This window comes from Saccopteryx bilineata, chromosome X (genome assembly GCF_036850765.1).
Source record: "Saccopteryx bilineata isolate mSacBil1 chromosome X, mSacBil1_pri_phased_curated, whole genome shotgun sequence".
Classification (NCBI taxonomy): Eukaryota; Metazoa; Chordata; class Mammalia; order Chiroptera; family Emballonuridae; genus Saccopteryx; species Saccopteryx bilineata.
The window spans coordinates 87693070-87710489 of record NC_089502.1 but is presented as its reverse complement, the minus strand read 5'-3'; the positions used below and the strand labels follow the sequence as shown (position 1 = coordinate 87710489).

Genomic DNA, 17420 nt, shown 5'->3' with positions numbered 1-17420 from the left:
TTTGCTAAGTTTGGCAGAATAAATCTTTATAAAACAACTTACTATAGTTAAATCTATCTTTTTATTTATACTTTGGTTGCTCTGCTACCGCCCACCATGAAAGCTGGAACACCCACTAGTGGGCGGTAGGGACCAGGTTGACTACCACTGATCTATACAGAAACTGTCAATACTTTCTAATTACCAGTGGTTTTTAAAAAAGCCACGATAAATACGAAAAGGCTTAAAGTAGAGGACAAATTTAATTAGAAAAGCAACATGCTCTCTGTAACAGCAGTCAGAACTCTGAAAAAATTCCCATTTTATATTCCACTCACTAGAACTACTGCTAAATATATAAATGCCCTCAACATGCTTCTTAAATCCAAAACTAAACAAGTGCATGTTCTCCAGCCCTGGAATCTGTCACTTTTCAAAAGATTACACATTTCAACCATTACAAAATTGCAAGAGACTTTCATGAACGCAGCAGAGACCTTGAAGTGAAAGTGCCAGCCTGATCCGGGCATTCCCCAATGAGAAGAGAGAGCACAGAATAGCATGAGGCCAGCTGCTTGAGTGGAACATGCAATCTCAGAGACAGACTGCAACACCAGGCCCCTGCTGTTGCCTGATGATTTCTATCAGGATTAAAGCTGGTGCCTATGCAAGACTGTGTTGTGAGTACAGGTAGTCAACCATCCAAACCACAGGAAAATGTGCAAACCTTTACAAAGAGCAATCACAAATGCTGAATATTTATAGCACTTAGAACAAATCACTAAAAGGAGGTACTTCTGAGTCTTTACAAACAGGCTGTACTTTCCATCTGATTTCTGATGGAGTTGGGGTGGGAAAATGGAAAGCCTGAGTGTGTCCAATGAAATGTGGTATCTCTTGCTTCAAAAACCATTGTTTCCATTTTTGAATGATAAATGGCCAACTTAGTATACTATCCATAGACAGAACCAGTATCTTTATTTTAGAAGTAAACACCCTCAGAAAAAAGCATTCTGATGTTAGTTGACCTAGTTACATACCCTCGTACATACCCCAGACACCAGAAAATGTTTTCATTCTGATTTCCAGTGGTCAAAGGAAATCCTTGGCTATCAAAACTCAGAAATTTCCCAGAGTTTTAAGTCAGTTTACATTTTAGTGAAAATAATTATATTATTCCCATTGACAAAAGAATGTAAGTTTACACCCAATAAAAAAGGTTTAGTAATCAAAAACAATTTTTAATGGAAGTTGTGTTTAAAAGCAAGTGTGACTTTTTTAGTCTGATAATTTCCCCCTCATGATATTTTTTAAGTGAGAGGAGGAGAGATAGTGAGACAGACTCCCACATGTGCCTGACTGGGATCTATCTACCCAGCAATCCCTGTCTTGGGCCAATGCTTGAATCAATGGAGCTATTTTTTTATGTTAGTAAGCATCTTTATTTACTCTTATGTGCATACATTTTTAGGAGTGTTTTTAAAATATATTTCCTATTTTATTATTTAATTATTTCTGAATCAAAACCCAAAAAGTATAAGAAGATATACAACAGGTCCTCAGATAATGCCATTTAATTCAATGTCATTTTGTTATAATGTTGACAAGATACCTTAGGTACTTAATTCTTATTTACATCAATTAGCCTACGGTGAAATGAGTTTCATTATACATCATTTTCCTTAAAGTTGCAGAAGCTATTGATGGCTTTAAGTGAGGAGTTATTGCATCATGAAAGGCTTCTATGCATCCTTGTAGCTTCTCTGCCTGGAGATGAACCTAGAAATCACTGTAACCTGTTCTTGTTTTTGTCCCCCAGAATTTATTTGTGCATATAAAAGAAAGTAAGACTATTTTATCTTTTTTACACTAGAAGAAGCATGTTCTTCATTCCATTCAGCACTGTACTTATTTTAGTTATTGCCAGATTTGTAACATTAGTACACAAATACTTTATCTTTTTTAAACACTGTATATGGTTCCATTAAGTACCAGTCTTCCACTGATGGATATTTAACTTTTAATTTATTTAACCTGTATTATATTGATGAAAATGTTTGTAATTTCCAATTAAAAAAAAGACTTTCTAACATTTTCCTTAAAAATACAACACATGAATAGTTTTTGTTTTTTCCTTCTCATAACAGTGTCATACATTTTATTTTTCACAAGTTTTCATCATTTATTTGTTTTTTCCTACCTTGGCATACTATGAGACATACATTTTATATATAATACTATTACAATTCAAATAGTTGTTGTGGATAAGGTCACTTGGGTTTACATTCTAAAGAAAACTGGATTTTCTTTTCAGTGTCTAATGTGACCTTAGTGGCAAAAGAAACTCAAACCATGCCTTGAGACATAGTGGTAACAATATTTTATATGCATATAACATATTTGAATGATGGAAGAGGTAATCTCATTTTTAAAGGCAAGCCCCTTTAAAACAAGTTTACTGCAGGAAACAATATAGTTTGGAATTAAAGCTCTTACAAAATTGGAGGTAAAAGTGAGTTCTGTAATAGAAGTCAAAGAAAAAGTGTACTGTTGACTTTTTAAAATGACACATTAACTTTAGTAATTAACTTTTTAAAATAAATTTTTATTAATTTTTATGGAGTGACATTAATAAATCAGGGTACATATGTTCAAAGAAAACATCTCCAGGTTATCTTGTCATTCAATTATGTTGCATACCTGTCACCTAAAGTCAAATTGTCCTCTGTCACCTTCTATCTGGTTTTCTTTGTGCCCCTCCCCTTCCCCCTCTCCCTCTCTCTCCTCCCTCCCCCAGTAACCACCACACTCTTGTCCGTGTCTCTTAGTCTCGTTTTTATGTCCCACATATGTAGGGAATCATGCAGTTCTTAGTTTTTTTATGATTTACTTATTTTACTCTGTATAATGTTATCAAGATCCATCCTTTTTTTTTTTACAGAGACAGAGAGAGGGATAGACAGGGATAGACGGACAGGACAGAGAGATAAGAAGCATCAATCATTAGTTTTTTGTTGCGACACCTTGGTTGTTCATTGATTGCTTTTCTCATATGTGCCTTGACCGTGAGACTACAGCAGAGTGAGTAACCCCTTGCTTGAGCCAGCGACCTTGGGTCCAAGCTGGTGAGCTTTTTGCTGAAACCAGAGTAGTCCACGCTCAAGCTGGCCACCTCGAGGTCTCGAACCTGGGTCTTTGGCATCCCAGTCCAATGCTCTATCCACTGTGCCACCGCCTGGTCAGGCAAGATCCATCCATTTTGTTGTAAATGATCCAATGTCATCATTTCTTATGGCTGAGTAGTATTCCATAGTATATATGTACCACATCTTCTTTATCCATTCATCTATTAAAGGGCTTTTTGGTTGTTTCCATGTCCTGGCCACTGTGAACAATGCTGCAATGAACATGAGGCTGCATGTGTCTTTATGTACCAATGTGTTTGAGCTTTGGGGATATATACCCAGTAGAGGAATTGCTGGGTCATAAGGTAGTTCTATTTTTAGTTTTTTGAGGAACAACCATACTTTCTTCCATAATGGTTGTACTACTTTACATTCCCACCAAAAGTGGATGAGGGTTCCTTTTTCTCCACAGCTTCTCCAACACTTGCTATTACCTGTCTTGATAATAGCCAATCTAACAAGTGTGAGGTGGTACCTCATTGTAGTTTCGATTTGCATTTCTCTAATAACTAATGAAGATGAGCATCTTTTCATATATCTGTTGGCCATTTGTATTTCTTCCTGAGAGAAGTGTCTGTTCATGTCCTCTTCCCATTTTTTTATTGGATCGTTTGTTTGTTTGTTGTTGAGTTTTATGAGTTCTTTGTATATTTTGGATATTAGGCCCTTATCTGAGCTGTTGTTTGAAAATATCATTTCCCATTTAGCTGGCTGTCTGTTTATTTTGTTGTCAGTTTCTCTTGCTGTGCAAAAACTTCTTAGTCTGATGTGATCCCATTCATTTATCTTTGCCTTCACTTCTCTTGCCTTTGGAGTGAAATTCATAAAATGCTCTTTAAAACCAAGGTCCATGAGTTTAGTACCTATATTTTCTTCTATGTACTTTATTGTTTCAGGTCTTATATTTAGGTCTTTGATCCATTTTGAATTAATTTTAGTAAAAGGGGACAAACTGTAGTTGAGTTTCATTCTTTTACATGTGGCTTTCCAGTTTTCCCAGCACCTCAATGGAGCTATTTTTAGCACCTGAGGCTGACTTGCTCGGACCAACCAAGCCACTGTCTATGGGAAGGGAAAAGGGAGAGGGAGGGGGAGCAGGGGGAGAGAGAAGCAGATGGCTGTCTCTTTGTGTGCCCTGACCAGGAATCGAACCTGGGACATCCACACCAGGCCAATGCTCTATCCACCAAGCCAACTGGTGAGGGCCATCACTATATTTTTTAAAACTATCAAATAACATCAAAGTCAAGAAATAATAATCAATCAACAATACTGTCTTTTAACAATGCCAGTTCATTTACCTGTTGTTTGATTCTGGGGTTCCATCTGATGTAGTAATTCACCCAAAGTTCCAAGTGACGCATACTGGCAACTGGATATAAAACTCGATTGATCTCTTTAGTATAGAAGGGATTTTTGAATGTGTCTTTATTACTGTTTATCAGCGACCACAAAGAAACTGTTCTTTCTGTAACTTTCTATAGAGAAAGGGAAAAGGGAAAGCCTAAATAAAAACACACACAAGCACATAAGATATTTTACAGCCTGTGGCAATACAATTGAATATCAACTTGAATCACACATTTGCATTATCCCCATAATATAGCTCAAAAGCCTCTTGGGCTAGTGAGTGCTCTGGCAGCCATTACTGATATTTGCACATATAATGGCCTAGCTTGAAAGTCACTATTTCTACTGGAAGATAGAAGTACCGAATGCTATAACATTAAATGCACTTAAATGATCTAAGAAGACTATTACTCACTATGCAAAACATTTATCAACAGATGGGCAATATGCTCTTTTTAATTCAGCAGAACAAAAATAATCATAAGACCCCATTGGTATATTTTATTTATTAGAATATGAAATTTTAACCTGTATTCATTTGACATTAGGTATCTAAATATGAAGTTATCAGCATTCTAATTAACCATACAGATGTTTAACCTACATCATGCTAACATCTAGATATTTGAAAACAGCTGGGTAACTGGCTTCCCTGAATCTTCATTTTTCTTCATTTTAGTCTGGTGTCCATCATCTCATTCAGATATTCACATTTTCATAGTTTTTTTATTATAGATTTTTACTGATTTCACCATAAACTAGAGAAAGACCAAAGCTTGGGCAGGTAATGCAAGTATTAAAATTATGAAAGGCAGAATTTAAAACTCTTACTACTAATCACTTCAATAAGAAGACCAATAAGCAAAAAAAGCTTGAAAAAAGTAACTGAAGAAATTTCTTTAACATACATGATTAATGTAAACAATAATAATGGCAGTGTAATTGCCTTCATTGGCCTTCATTGAAATCCACTTAAAACTTCATCTATACCTTTCTGATGCTACAATGTATATACTACATTATGTTTATTTGTGTTTTTATTCTTATACTAGTACATAGTTTAAAAAGTCACATCACTCGACAAAGCAGCCTCTCACCTCTCTGCCCAGCAATTGTGTTTGATTTTTAAAATCAATTTATTTGTTTGGTACTTACCTCCAAATCTCTAAATATCATGCTTTTCTTGCTACCTGTTAGCTACCCAGTTATAGGCATTAACTACAACAATGCCACACTAGAATGTCTCCCCTCCATCCTGCCACACGCACATACTTTATATCATCCTTCATACTCCCAATATATAGCATAGGTTCTATAACATTGATGTTTAGTGTTTAGATCCTATGTGAAGCAAGTGCTGTTTCCAAGTAACCCACACAGTCACTATTCTGTGATTTCTTTTCCTGTACATTTTTTTGTTTTCCCTCAAGTTAATAGTTGTCTAGTCTGTTTTACTTTTTTGATGCTTATTAATTAAACCCCAAATTTTTCCTCCAGTCTCAAACATCTGTCAAGACACTCTGTACATCTATAACCGCCAATTCCATCTTCAGAAAAGAGAAAGCTGCAATGGGTGGCCCTGCACTTGTGGCTAGCTCTCACCTGGGATCTTTCTATTTTGCCCTGAGGATCGCCCCTTGTCTCTCTATGTGCTGGAACTGCTACTTCCTGAATTCCATGCAGTCTTCTTCATTGTTTGCATGAAGCTTGTATCCCAATGGCTTCCAGAGAAAGAGTGTTGTGTGAGAGGAAAGTCTTTTTTGTTGCTATGCATGTGGGAAAATACCTTTGGCCTACCTTCAGATTTGGTTAACAGTTTGGTGACTATAGAATTCTAGGTTGAAATCACTCTCCTATAAAATTCTGAAAGCAATGATCCACCAACTTCTACCTTCCAATATTGCTATTGAAAAATTCAAAGTTTCCCTAATTTGTTTTTTTCTTTCCAAATAACCTATTTTTTTTCACTTTGGAAGCTTAAAGTTCCTTTCTTTGTCCCCAGCATTCTGAAATTTCACAAAGATGTGCCTTATTATGGGTCTATTTTAGTCCATTGTGCTTGGGTACACACTAGGCTTTTCAATGTGGGAACTCATGTACGTCAATGCTGGGAAATATTTTCAAATTGTTTCAGTAATTTCCTGGTCTCTGGTTTCCTTATTTTCTCTTTCTAGAAGTCCTATTATTTGGATATTCGAACTCCAGAACTGTACTTCTAGTTTTATTGTTTTCATTTTCTATTTTTGTCTTTTATAGTCTATTTTCTTTCTTTTTTAAAATTTTTATAATTTTAGTGAGAGGAAGGGAAGCAGAGAGGTAGACTCCCACATGTGTCCCAACCGGGATCCATTCGGCAAGCCCACTAGGGGGCAATGCTCTGCCCATCTGGGGCCCTTGCTCCATTGCTCAGCAACTGAGCCATTTTTTAGTGCCTGAGGTGGAGGCAACAGAACTATTCTCAGAGCCTGAGGCCAGCTCACTTGAAGCAATTGAGCCACGGCTGTGGAGGGGGGAGGAGAGAGAGGAGGAGAGAGAGAGAAGGGGAAGGGGAGAGGTGGAGAAGCAGATGGTTGAACCAGGGATATCCACATGCCAGGCCGATGCTCTACCACTGAGCGGGCTGCCAGGGCCTCTACATTTTATTTTCTAGGAGATTTCAACTTTATCTTTCAATTCTTCTCCCGAGATTTTAATTTATGTTGCTATTATGTTTTTAATTTCAAATTCTTTTCTGATGTCTAAATGTTCTTTCCAAATAATATCCTGTTATTATTTTGTGGTACCTGTATTTTCTTCTTTTTTGGGATATTAATACTAGTTTCTTATTTACGTTTCCCTTCTCTCTATATTGTAAGTATTTTCTCCAAGCCACTTTCTCTCTCTCTCTCTCTCTTTTGGTTGTCTGCTATTATGTAAAAGTGGAGGACTGAAGAGTTGAATGGAAGCTCTGAGATCTAGAGCCTCATTTGAGCTTCACTGAGGAACCCTAGGTGTTGGTATCTCTGGGTCCTTAATGGGCTAGTCAAGTTTTCACAGAGATGATTCTTTTTTATGAATTGGAGTTCACATACCATAAAATTCACCATTTTAAAATCTGTTACTGAGTAGCTTTTAGTCCACTCACAATATTGTGCAACCATTACCTCTATCAAGTTCTAAGGTAGTTTCATCATCTGAAATGGAAACCATGTACCCATTAACCAGTCATTTCCCTTATTCTCCCCTCCCTCCAGCCCCTGTAAACCACTGATCTACTTTCTGTCTCTATGAACTTGTTATTCTGGCTATTTCATATATACAAATCATACAATATGTAGCCTTTTTTGTGTCTGGCTCCTTTAACTTAGCATAGTATTGTCAAAGTTCATCCATGTTGTAGCATGGATCCAAACTTCATTCTCTTTTAGGGCTTAAAAATATTCCATTGTGTGAATATACCACACTGTGTTATCTATCATCGGCTGATGGACATTGGCATTGTTGTCACCTTTCAGTTGTTATTAGTTGTGATGCTATGAACATCCGTCCACACATTTTTTTTTTACCCTTATTTTCATTTCTCTTGAGTATATAACCTAGCAGTAGAATTGCTAGGTCATATGCTAATTCTATATTTAACATTCTCAGAGCCTGCCAGAGTGTTTTCCATAGTTGCTGTACCATTTTATACTCCCCACACCAAAGAATGAGTGCTGCACTTTTTCCTAATCCTCGCCAATAGAAAAACTTCTTTCATGCACCCAGCTGTAAGATAAAGACCTGTTGCCAGAATACTGGGAGTCAGTAGAGGAAGTAAGCTAGGGCTCTGTAGGAAAAACAGCTGTGTTAGGCTTGCTCGCTTGCACTTTGCATGATTAGTGCATGAGCACGTGGCAGAGACACACGTGTATAGCTTATGAAAGGCTATGGGTTCAATAACTTGGTGCAGATTGCGGATTGCTTGCTTGCCAATGCAAGGGGCCCTGGAGGATTGCTTGCTTGCCATTGTGAGGTGCCATTTTGCTGTTTGTTTGCTTGCTGCTGTGAGAAGCGGTTTCCCTCTGCCTGTTTGCTTGTTCGCCGTTGTGAGAATCTATTAAATGGGAATGGCCCAAAATTTTCCGGCTCCATCATTCCTTTACCATGCCCGAATCCAATGGGAACCTGCCTGGGCTTGGCTACAGGCATTACAGGTTCTCACAAGCCATCTCATCTCCATTCATATCACTCCTCCACACACTATGATGACTCAGGTTTCAACCCAGAGACCTATTTATACCCTCTCTCACAAAGAACATCTGTCAAGAGTCCTCACCTACAAATAGAGGTAAAGGGGATCTGGGGAAGCTGTTTATTCTAAACAGACCTTCAGGTTATCTTACTCTTCTTCTTTCATCCCACACACCTGATAGACCTTTGCCCCAGACTCCTGAGTCATCTAGGGTTCCTGCAATGTAGAGTGGGCTGGTTCTTGGCTTCCCAGCTGCTGGTATGAGATTTGGTTTTCTCAAACTGTTATTTACCACTTTCTAATAGCTTTCCAGTTTCCAAAAGTTTGCTGCTATGTATCTTTTCTGGTTTTCCTTGATCTTGTGGGTTTATATTGAATGCCTTTTTTAAAAAGTTCCCATTACAGGTATTTTTATGGCTTTTTAGGAGGGAGACCTTGTGTATATAAAAAGTTACTTCTACTCCCTGCAGGCAAAGTCAAATCTTACACTTGCATTAAATACCAGACACTCAACAAACCCTGGCTGAACTGAAAATACTCAAGCTTGGGATAAAAATTGGACGCTCTGCATTTACAATAAAGCAAGTTATCAAATTTTTCTGATTTTATGGCACACTAGACACATGTAACTAAAAAGATTAGCATTTTCACTCACTTGTCTTTCTCGAGCAGACTCACAGTTGTATAAAAAAGTCCCAAACCGGCAACTATACAGGTGATCCAAAATTGTCATCAAAAACCGTTCATTGAATTCGAAAGCTGTAGGAAACTAGACAAAAGCAAACAAGCAAATAAAACATTAAAACTCAGGTTGTCTGATCTGTGGTAACACAGTGGACATATTGGTAACCTGCAATACTGAGGTTGCCAGGTCGAAACCCTGGGCTTGCCTGATCAGGGTACATGCAAGCAGCAGCTATTATGAGTTGATGCTTCCCATTCCTCTGCACCTTCTCTCTCTCTCTCTCTCTCTCTCATCTAAAATCAATAAATAAAATCTTAAAAAAAAAAAAAACTCGATTGGCCTTTTCTAGAACTGCGAAGAGGTACATAAACTTTACCACCCTTTGCTTTCCAGGAAGAATAGTAGATGCTGCAATCAGCATACACCCCTGTAGGGAAAACAGTTCTGTTAGGCTTGCATGCTTGCACTTTGCATGATTAGCGCTTAAGTATGTGGCAGAGCCACATGTATATAGCCTATGTAAGACTATAGCTGCTTGCCTGCAGCAAAGATTGAAGATTGACTATCTTCTAGTGTGAGGGTCTGTTTTTGCTGTTCGTTTACCTACTGGCATAAGAAGCATTTTCCACTGTTTGCTTGCTCATCTGTTGTTGCAAGAATCTATTAAATGGGAATGACCCACCACTTTCCGGTTATGCAGTTTTTCTACCGTCTGCCCAAATCTAGTGTGAACCTGCTTGGCCTCAGCCACCTGTAATACATCTGGAGCAGTGGGAAGGATTCGGATCAGATTGGTATGGAGTCGCTGACACCCTTGAAGGGTGGAACAGAAGAGTGGCTGTTCCCTGTGGCTACCGTATTGGGGGCCATGGGCTGGGTGGTTTTTTTACAGCTCTGAGAGAGGAAACCGAAAGCTCTGTGCAAGAGGCTGAGCAAGGTTAAAAGCTCCAGGATGAGCTACAGATTGCTGACAGTGGCTTGAACTGCAACAATTGCTGGAGAAGGAGACTGACTGAGTTCCAGAGCTTCAGTTTTCTCTAGAATCTGAATGCTGGCAGTGACAGTTTTAAAGAAACACTGTGGGTTCATAAGCTTGATCTTCAGCTTCAGGCTGAGAGTTGGCAGCTGTAAGAGCTGAAGAAGTCACTGAAGAAGGAGCTGCTTTCGTGCTGGTGGAGGGACTCCTAGTTAGTGGTTGTAGGCATTTTCAACTCCTTCTCTGAGGAGTAGGAGGTTTAAAACTGCTTTCGACAGACTTAGAGCCTGACCAGTGGTCACCCAGAAGGTAAAAACCCAGCACTTAAAAGTGCCTCAAGGGCAGGCATAGCCTCCTCTGCAAGTAGCTGAGCATTCTGTGGCCTGGCCATACACCCAGACAGAGTTGATGGAGTTGGGGCAAAATTTAGAAAGAAACCCACCAAGTCCCTGGCAGCTTGGTTGCGGTAGTAGGACATAGGGGTGGATGGTAACATAGTCTCCAGAGAAGAGATGGATAAATTAGCCTCCATTACCATGCACTCCTCTTTGAATTACCATAACCCAGGAAATCATGCCCTATTTGAACGGATGATGGCTGCCATTTGTACAGTCTGGCAGAATGCTGGAAACTTGCTGGAGGCAGTGAGTTGGTGCCAGTTGTATACTGAACTGAAGCAGGTCCTCTGAGAACTAGATATGAAGAATGTTGCTTTCAACCTGAGGTCTTGTGGGCTGGATAAGGAAGTATTTACAGCAGGGATGAGGGACCTTATACTCTGTAGCACCCTAATAGCCCCTTTTGGGTCACTAATGGCTATCTTGAGCCCCTCTGTGGGGCAGTCCATCAACACGGTTACACAGATGGTGGCAGATTTGGGGGAGGTAGAGGTAGCATGCAACCATAAGGCTATGCAAGCTGTTGCCCATGCTGACCCCCCCCCCCACTGACTAATAAGAGAAACAAGCCTGCAAAGGTTACCCAAACACAGATGTGGGCAGATCTGATTATAGCAGGGACAAATAAAGAAAAATTAGATGGCAGGTCTAATAGAGGACTGCTAAAGCTTTGGCGGCAGCTTAAGCTGGAACAGAAGTTCCAGCCACTGAAAAAGCAGGGCAAAGTGGGCAGCCTCAGAAGTTGCCAAGAAACTGGCTGGTATTCAGGTTGTGCAGTTGCCGGATTACATGATAGAGACAGCTAAGGGAGAGGAGGACCCCCAAGACTGTTGTTCCAGTTTGAATAGGGGGAAGGCCAAGGGATACATCTAACAGGCACAGGTAGGGGCAGGAGACCCCATGTGGAATTGGCAATCCACTGGTCCCCTTCTAATGTGCAACAGGTGTTGGCCTTAGAAGATAATATGTGCTTTCTTTCAGCAGCAGCAGAAACTAAGAGATCTGTCAAGGCGGCACAGGCCTTAAATATGTCTGACCTTGGCAGGCCTTATATGCTTGCTGAGGGGTTTGGATGTGGCTTGTGGCAACAGATAGTGCACTTATGGAAAAGCACTGAGGTCCATTAATAAAAAGCTATATGTCTAGTTGCCTGTAATGGACCTTTACCTTGGTGATTTGCACAGACAGCTGGGCTATCGTGGGCTGATCACTGAGTGGTGTAATGGACACTTGAAGCAAGGCTGCAACAAGAAGGGGCACCAACTCCCTGCTGGATGGACATACCATTTGTGGACAGTATGAGAGACCCTGACAGGGGGCTGTGGCACCTGTGGAGGCCCTCCTGCACTGCACAACAACTCCCATCCAGTTGCAGAAACTCACCGAGGACACTTTATTCAATGGACATGGACAGTGATGGGGTTCAAATAATTTAACAACTGGCCTAATGACCATTTTAAGTATAAAAAAATGGTATACCAAAAGGTATACCATTATTATTTCATGCATTTAATACTTAAATAAGAATAAAACAGGAACACAAAACTAGATTATAAGAAAGTTTTGAAAATATTAAGAAAAAAAAGAATAACTGACAAAAAATAAAACTGTTAAGATATTTCTATATTGTTTCTTGATTGGCATCCTCACTTGCAAATTTTTCACCTATGGACGGAATGAACATTACTACAGGCACTTAGAATATGCTATTGTATAGATGGCGGCAAGATGGCGGATGGAGTAGGAGGACGTTCCAACCTCCCACCTCCCAGAACCAAAGTGGATTCAACTTAATTTTAAGAACAATCATCTGAAAGAACCAACTTTGGGATAAACCAAGAGGAATCTATAACCAAAGATCACCAAAGAAGTGAAACTGAGACTGGTAGGAAAAGTGGAAATGCAGAGAGGGCTGCCTAGCTCCCGGGAGTGAGCAGTGGCCCAGAGGGACTCACGTGGTGGGGTGGATTTCCTTGAGAAGGGAGGGTCCTGGGCCCCAGGACCATAGACCCAGCCTGCAGCCCCCAAGCCTAGAAGAGGCCTATGGACAGTATGTAGTTGCAAAACGAGCCAGAATACTGGTTGCAAGAAAGAGACAGATTTCTCAAACCAAGGATTCGTCTTAAAGGGACTGCGCAGAAAACCTCTTTCACAACCACTCACCCGGGGCTCCAGGGGATAGGAAGAGCTGAGAGGACCGGAATAGCAGGAAGACAGTGTAATCTAGGAGGCACAGGGAGAAACACTTTGAGGGACAGCCACCCTGGGCTGAAGCACTCCCCAAATCTAGAGTGAATATTTTTCCTGGAACCAGCAATACCAGCAAAGGGAAGCAGGTCACTGGACAAACGGAAGCTCTTCTGCTACAGTCAGAACAAAGAGTAGCTTAGAAGCAGGGAGCCCATCAGGGATACAGTACTGAGTTTTGAGGTCTGAGCTAAATCGCCACCCCCACTCTGCTGAGTGCTCTCAGGAGAGCAGGTAGTGGTAGATATGAGAGCGCAGTCTCGCCTGCAGGGGTGGAAGCCGGGGGCAGGCCATGGACAGGTAGCGCAAATGCAGTCTGGCTGGTGGCTGTGAGATGGGTGCGCAAGCATGGTCCTGCCAGCAGTCTGCCCGTGGGGGTGAGGTGGAAGCTGGAGAACTGGCCGAGTCCTGCAGACCTGGTACACCAACAGTCATGCCCGCAGGGGCCAGCCAAAGCTAGCGGCCAGGTGCTCAACTGCAGACCCACCCAAGGGGGCAGGGCAGAAGCCAGAGAACTGGTCAAGGCTTACAGCCGGTGCATGAACGCAGTCCAGCCCACGGGGACAGGGTGGAGGCTGGGGGACCAGCTGAGGCTTGTGGCTAGGCATGTGAATGCAGTTCCGCCCACAGGGGCAGGGCGGGGGACAGGGGCCGAGTGCGGCTGAGGCTTGGGTGTGCACGCGCAGTCCCACCTATGGAGGCAGGTGGAAGCCACAGCAGCTGCAGTGGCAGGCCGGCACAGGCCACACCTGTGCCTGAATGCCTGAGGCTGTGGCAGTGGTGGTGGTGGACCTGCAGACAGACCACACCTTGGGAACACAGAGGCCACAACCATTGAAGTCCTGTGGCCACACCCTTCTGAGGGCTGAAAAAGAAGAAAAATATAAAATAAGAGAAAAGGAAAAAAAAGTCTGGATAAACGACACATGAGGCTAAGGGGTAAGCAACATCCAATACCTTACCTAACCCCTAATTTATAGTCCTAAGCCCAACAAGTACCCACCAATATGATGGCAGAAAGCGGATCTCAGGGGAACATGAACACTTAAATGAAAATCCTCCAGGCCAAAAGTAGATAAAAGCCAGCCTAAGAGTGCAATTGGTATTAACAATGGCACCTATGCTCAGCAGAGGCAGCCACAGGATCTGGATCGCCCGTTGCTCCAAATAGGTAGATAAAGGCAATTCAAAGGCAGTGACCCCCCCCACACCCACTGGTCTTCTCCAGGCTCCAGACAACAAGGCCCAGGGAGAGCACATCCAGAGGCCAGATATGAGGAGCATAAGTTCAGGACCTAACAGCCCTTGTTAGAGTGATATCTTAAGGAAGATCTCCTCACACCTGACCCAGTTAAGATATAGAAAACACAAATACAAACAGCAAAAAGAACAGTGACCAGACAAATACCCCATAGCAGTTTGGAAACAGTAGCTGATGCTAACCCAAAAACTTCTAGAAACAACACAATTGGAAACTGGAGGCAGACAATGCCAACCCTAGACTCAGCTAGCTACACAAACAATACATCTAAAGAAGGAGTCTAAACACAGACAAAATGGGAAGGCAGAGAAATGCAACCCAAATAAATCAACAAGAAAAATCGCCCCCAAAAAGATCTGAATGAGATGGAAATAACCAAATTACTGGATGCAGAGTTTAAAATAATGACTGTTAGGATGCTCAAAGACCTTAGAGCAACAACTAATGGACATAATGAGCACCTAAATAAAGAGATAGCAAGCATCAAAATGGACATTGAAATCATAAAAAAGAACCAGTCAGAAATGACAAATACAATATCAGAAATGAAGACCACACTAAAGGAATTAAAAGCAGGATAGATGAAGCTGAGGATCGAATCAGTGATTTAGAGAACACGATAAACAAAAGTATCTAAGCAGAGCAGCAAAAAGAAAGAGGTTCAAAAAGTCTGAGGAAACTCTAAGAGAGCTCTGTGACAACATGAAGAGAAAAAAACATCCACATCATAAGGGTTCCCGAAGGAGAAGAGAAAGAACAAGGGATAGAGAACCTCATTGAAGAACTCATAGCTGAAAACTTCCCTAAATTGATTAAGCAAAAAGTCACAAAAGTTCAAGAAGCACAGAGTCCCACTAAAGATGAACCCAAAGAGGCCTACACCAAGACACATCATAATTAAAGTGCCAACATCAAGAGACAAAGAAAGAATACTAAAAGCTGTAAGAGAAAAGCATTTAATTACCTACAGAGGAGCCCCCATAAGGATGATATCTGACTTCTCAACAGAACCATTAGAGGCCAGAAGGGAATGACAAGAAATATTCAAAGTAATGCAAACCAAGAGCCTACAACCAAGATTTCTCTATCCAACAAGGCTATCATTTAAAATTGAAGGAGCAGTAAAAAGCTCCCTAGACAAAAAATAATAAAAAAAACTCAAAGAATTCATTATAACCAAACCAATGCCACAAAAAATGTTAAGGGGCCTGTTGTAAACAGAACAAAGGGTAAAAAAAAAATGTAGAAAAAGAGGAATTTAGATTTAAAGAATAAAACGGCAATAAACAACTACATATCAATAATAACCTTAAATGTAAAAGGATTAAATGTTCCAATCAAAAGACATGGGTATCCAGTCATCTATTGATGGGCTTTTTGGTTGTTTCCATGTCCTGGCCACTGTGAACAATGCTGCAATGAACATGGGGCTGCATGTGTCTTTACATATCACATATACACTATGGAATACTACTCAGCCATAAGAAATGATGACATCGGATCATTTACAGCAAAATGGTGGGATCTTGATAACATTATACGAAATGAAATAAGTAAATCAGAAAAAACCAGGAACTGCATTATTCCATACGTAGGTGGGACATAAAAGTGAAACTAAGAGACACTGATAAGAGTGTGGTGGTTATGGGGGGAGGGGGGAAAGGGAGAGGGAAAAGGGGAAGGGGAGGGGCACAAAGAAAACTAGATAGAAGATGACAGAGGACAATCTGACTTTGGGTGATGGGTATGCAACATAATTGAACAAGATAACCTGGACTTGTTATCTTTGAATATATGTATCCTGATTTATTGATGTCGTCCCATTAAAAAAATAAAATTATATTAAAAAAAGACATGGGTAGCTGAGTGGATAAGAAAACAAGACCATACATATGCTGTTTACAAGAGAACCACCTCAAAACAAAAGATACACATAGACAGAAAGTGAAGGGATAGAAAAAAATATTTCATGCAAATGAAAATGAAACGAAAGCTGGGGTAGCAACACATATCTGACAAAATAGACTTTAAAACAAGGGCTGCAGTAAAGGATAAAGAAGGTTATTATATAATGATAAAGGGAGCAATTCAACAGGAAGATATAACCATTATAAATATCTATGTGCCTAAATCAGGAACACCTAAATTTATAAAGCAGATTTTGATGGTCATAAAGGGCAATATCAACAGCAATACTACAATAGTAGGGGATTTCAATACACCACTAACATCACTGGATAGATCCTCAAGAAAGAAAATTAACAAAGAAACAGCAGACTTAAAGGACACACTAGATCAACTAGATTTAATAGATATCTTCAGAACCTTTCACCCTAAAGCAGCAGAATATACATTCTTTTCAAGTGTTCATGGTACATTCTCTAGGATAGACCACATGTTAGGACACAAAATGAGTCTTAATAAATTTGAGAAGATAGAGATTATATCAAGCATCTTCTAGGATCACAATGGCATGAAACTAGAAATCAACTACAATAGAAAAACTGAAAAACACTCAAACAGTTGGAAACTAAATAGCATGTTATTAAATAACGAATGGGTTAACAATGAGATAAAGGAAGAAATAAAAAAATTTCCTTGAGCCTGACCTGTGGTGGTGCAGTGGATAAAGCGTCGACCTGGAAATGCTGAGGTTGCCGGTTTGAAACCCTGGGCTTGCCTGGTCAAGGCACATATGGGAGTTGATGCTTCCAGCTCCTCCCCCATTCTCTCTTTCTGTCTCTTTCTCCTCTCTCTCCCTCTCTGTCTCTCTCTCTCCCTCTCTCTCTCCTCTCTCTAAAATAAATAAATAAATAAATAAAATAAAAATTAAAAAAAATTTCCTTGAAACAAATGAAAATGAACATACAACAACTCAAAATTTATGGGACACAGCAAAAGCAGTCCTGAGGGGGAAGTTCATAGCATTACAGTCATAACTTAAGAAGCTAGAAAAGGCTCAAATAAACAATTTAACCCTGCATCTAAAAGAAGTATAAAAAGAACAGCAAGTAAAGCCCAGAGGAAGTAGAAGGAAGGAAATAATAAAGATCAGAGTGGAAATAAATGACATAGAGTCAAAAAAACAATATAGAGGATCAATGAAACCAAGAGATGGTCCTTTGAAAA

General features: G+C 40.3%; 1 protein-coding gene across 3 annotated transcripts in view; it reads right to left on the bottom strand.

The window, feature by feature from the left end:
- The window catches only part of MTM1 (myotubularin 1), a 193562-nt gene that overhangs the window by 17956 nt on the left and 158186 nt on the right, over window positions 1–17420 (bottom strand). For 2 of the 3 annotated variants that reach the window (XM_066249555.1, XM_066249556.1), the window contains exons 13-14: window positions 9380–9493; window positions 4466–4642 (exon numbers count right to left, since the gene is read on the bottom strand). In XM_066249555.1, coding sequence (XP_066105652.1) covers window positions 4466–4642; window positions 9380–9493 — 291 coding nt within the window. Of the gene's footprint in view, window positions 1–2790; window positions 3972–4465; window positions 4643–9379; window positions 9494–17420 lie in introns of those variants that run through there. The other variant, XM_066249554.1, reaches the window with a different exon arrangement.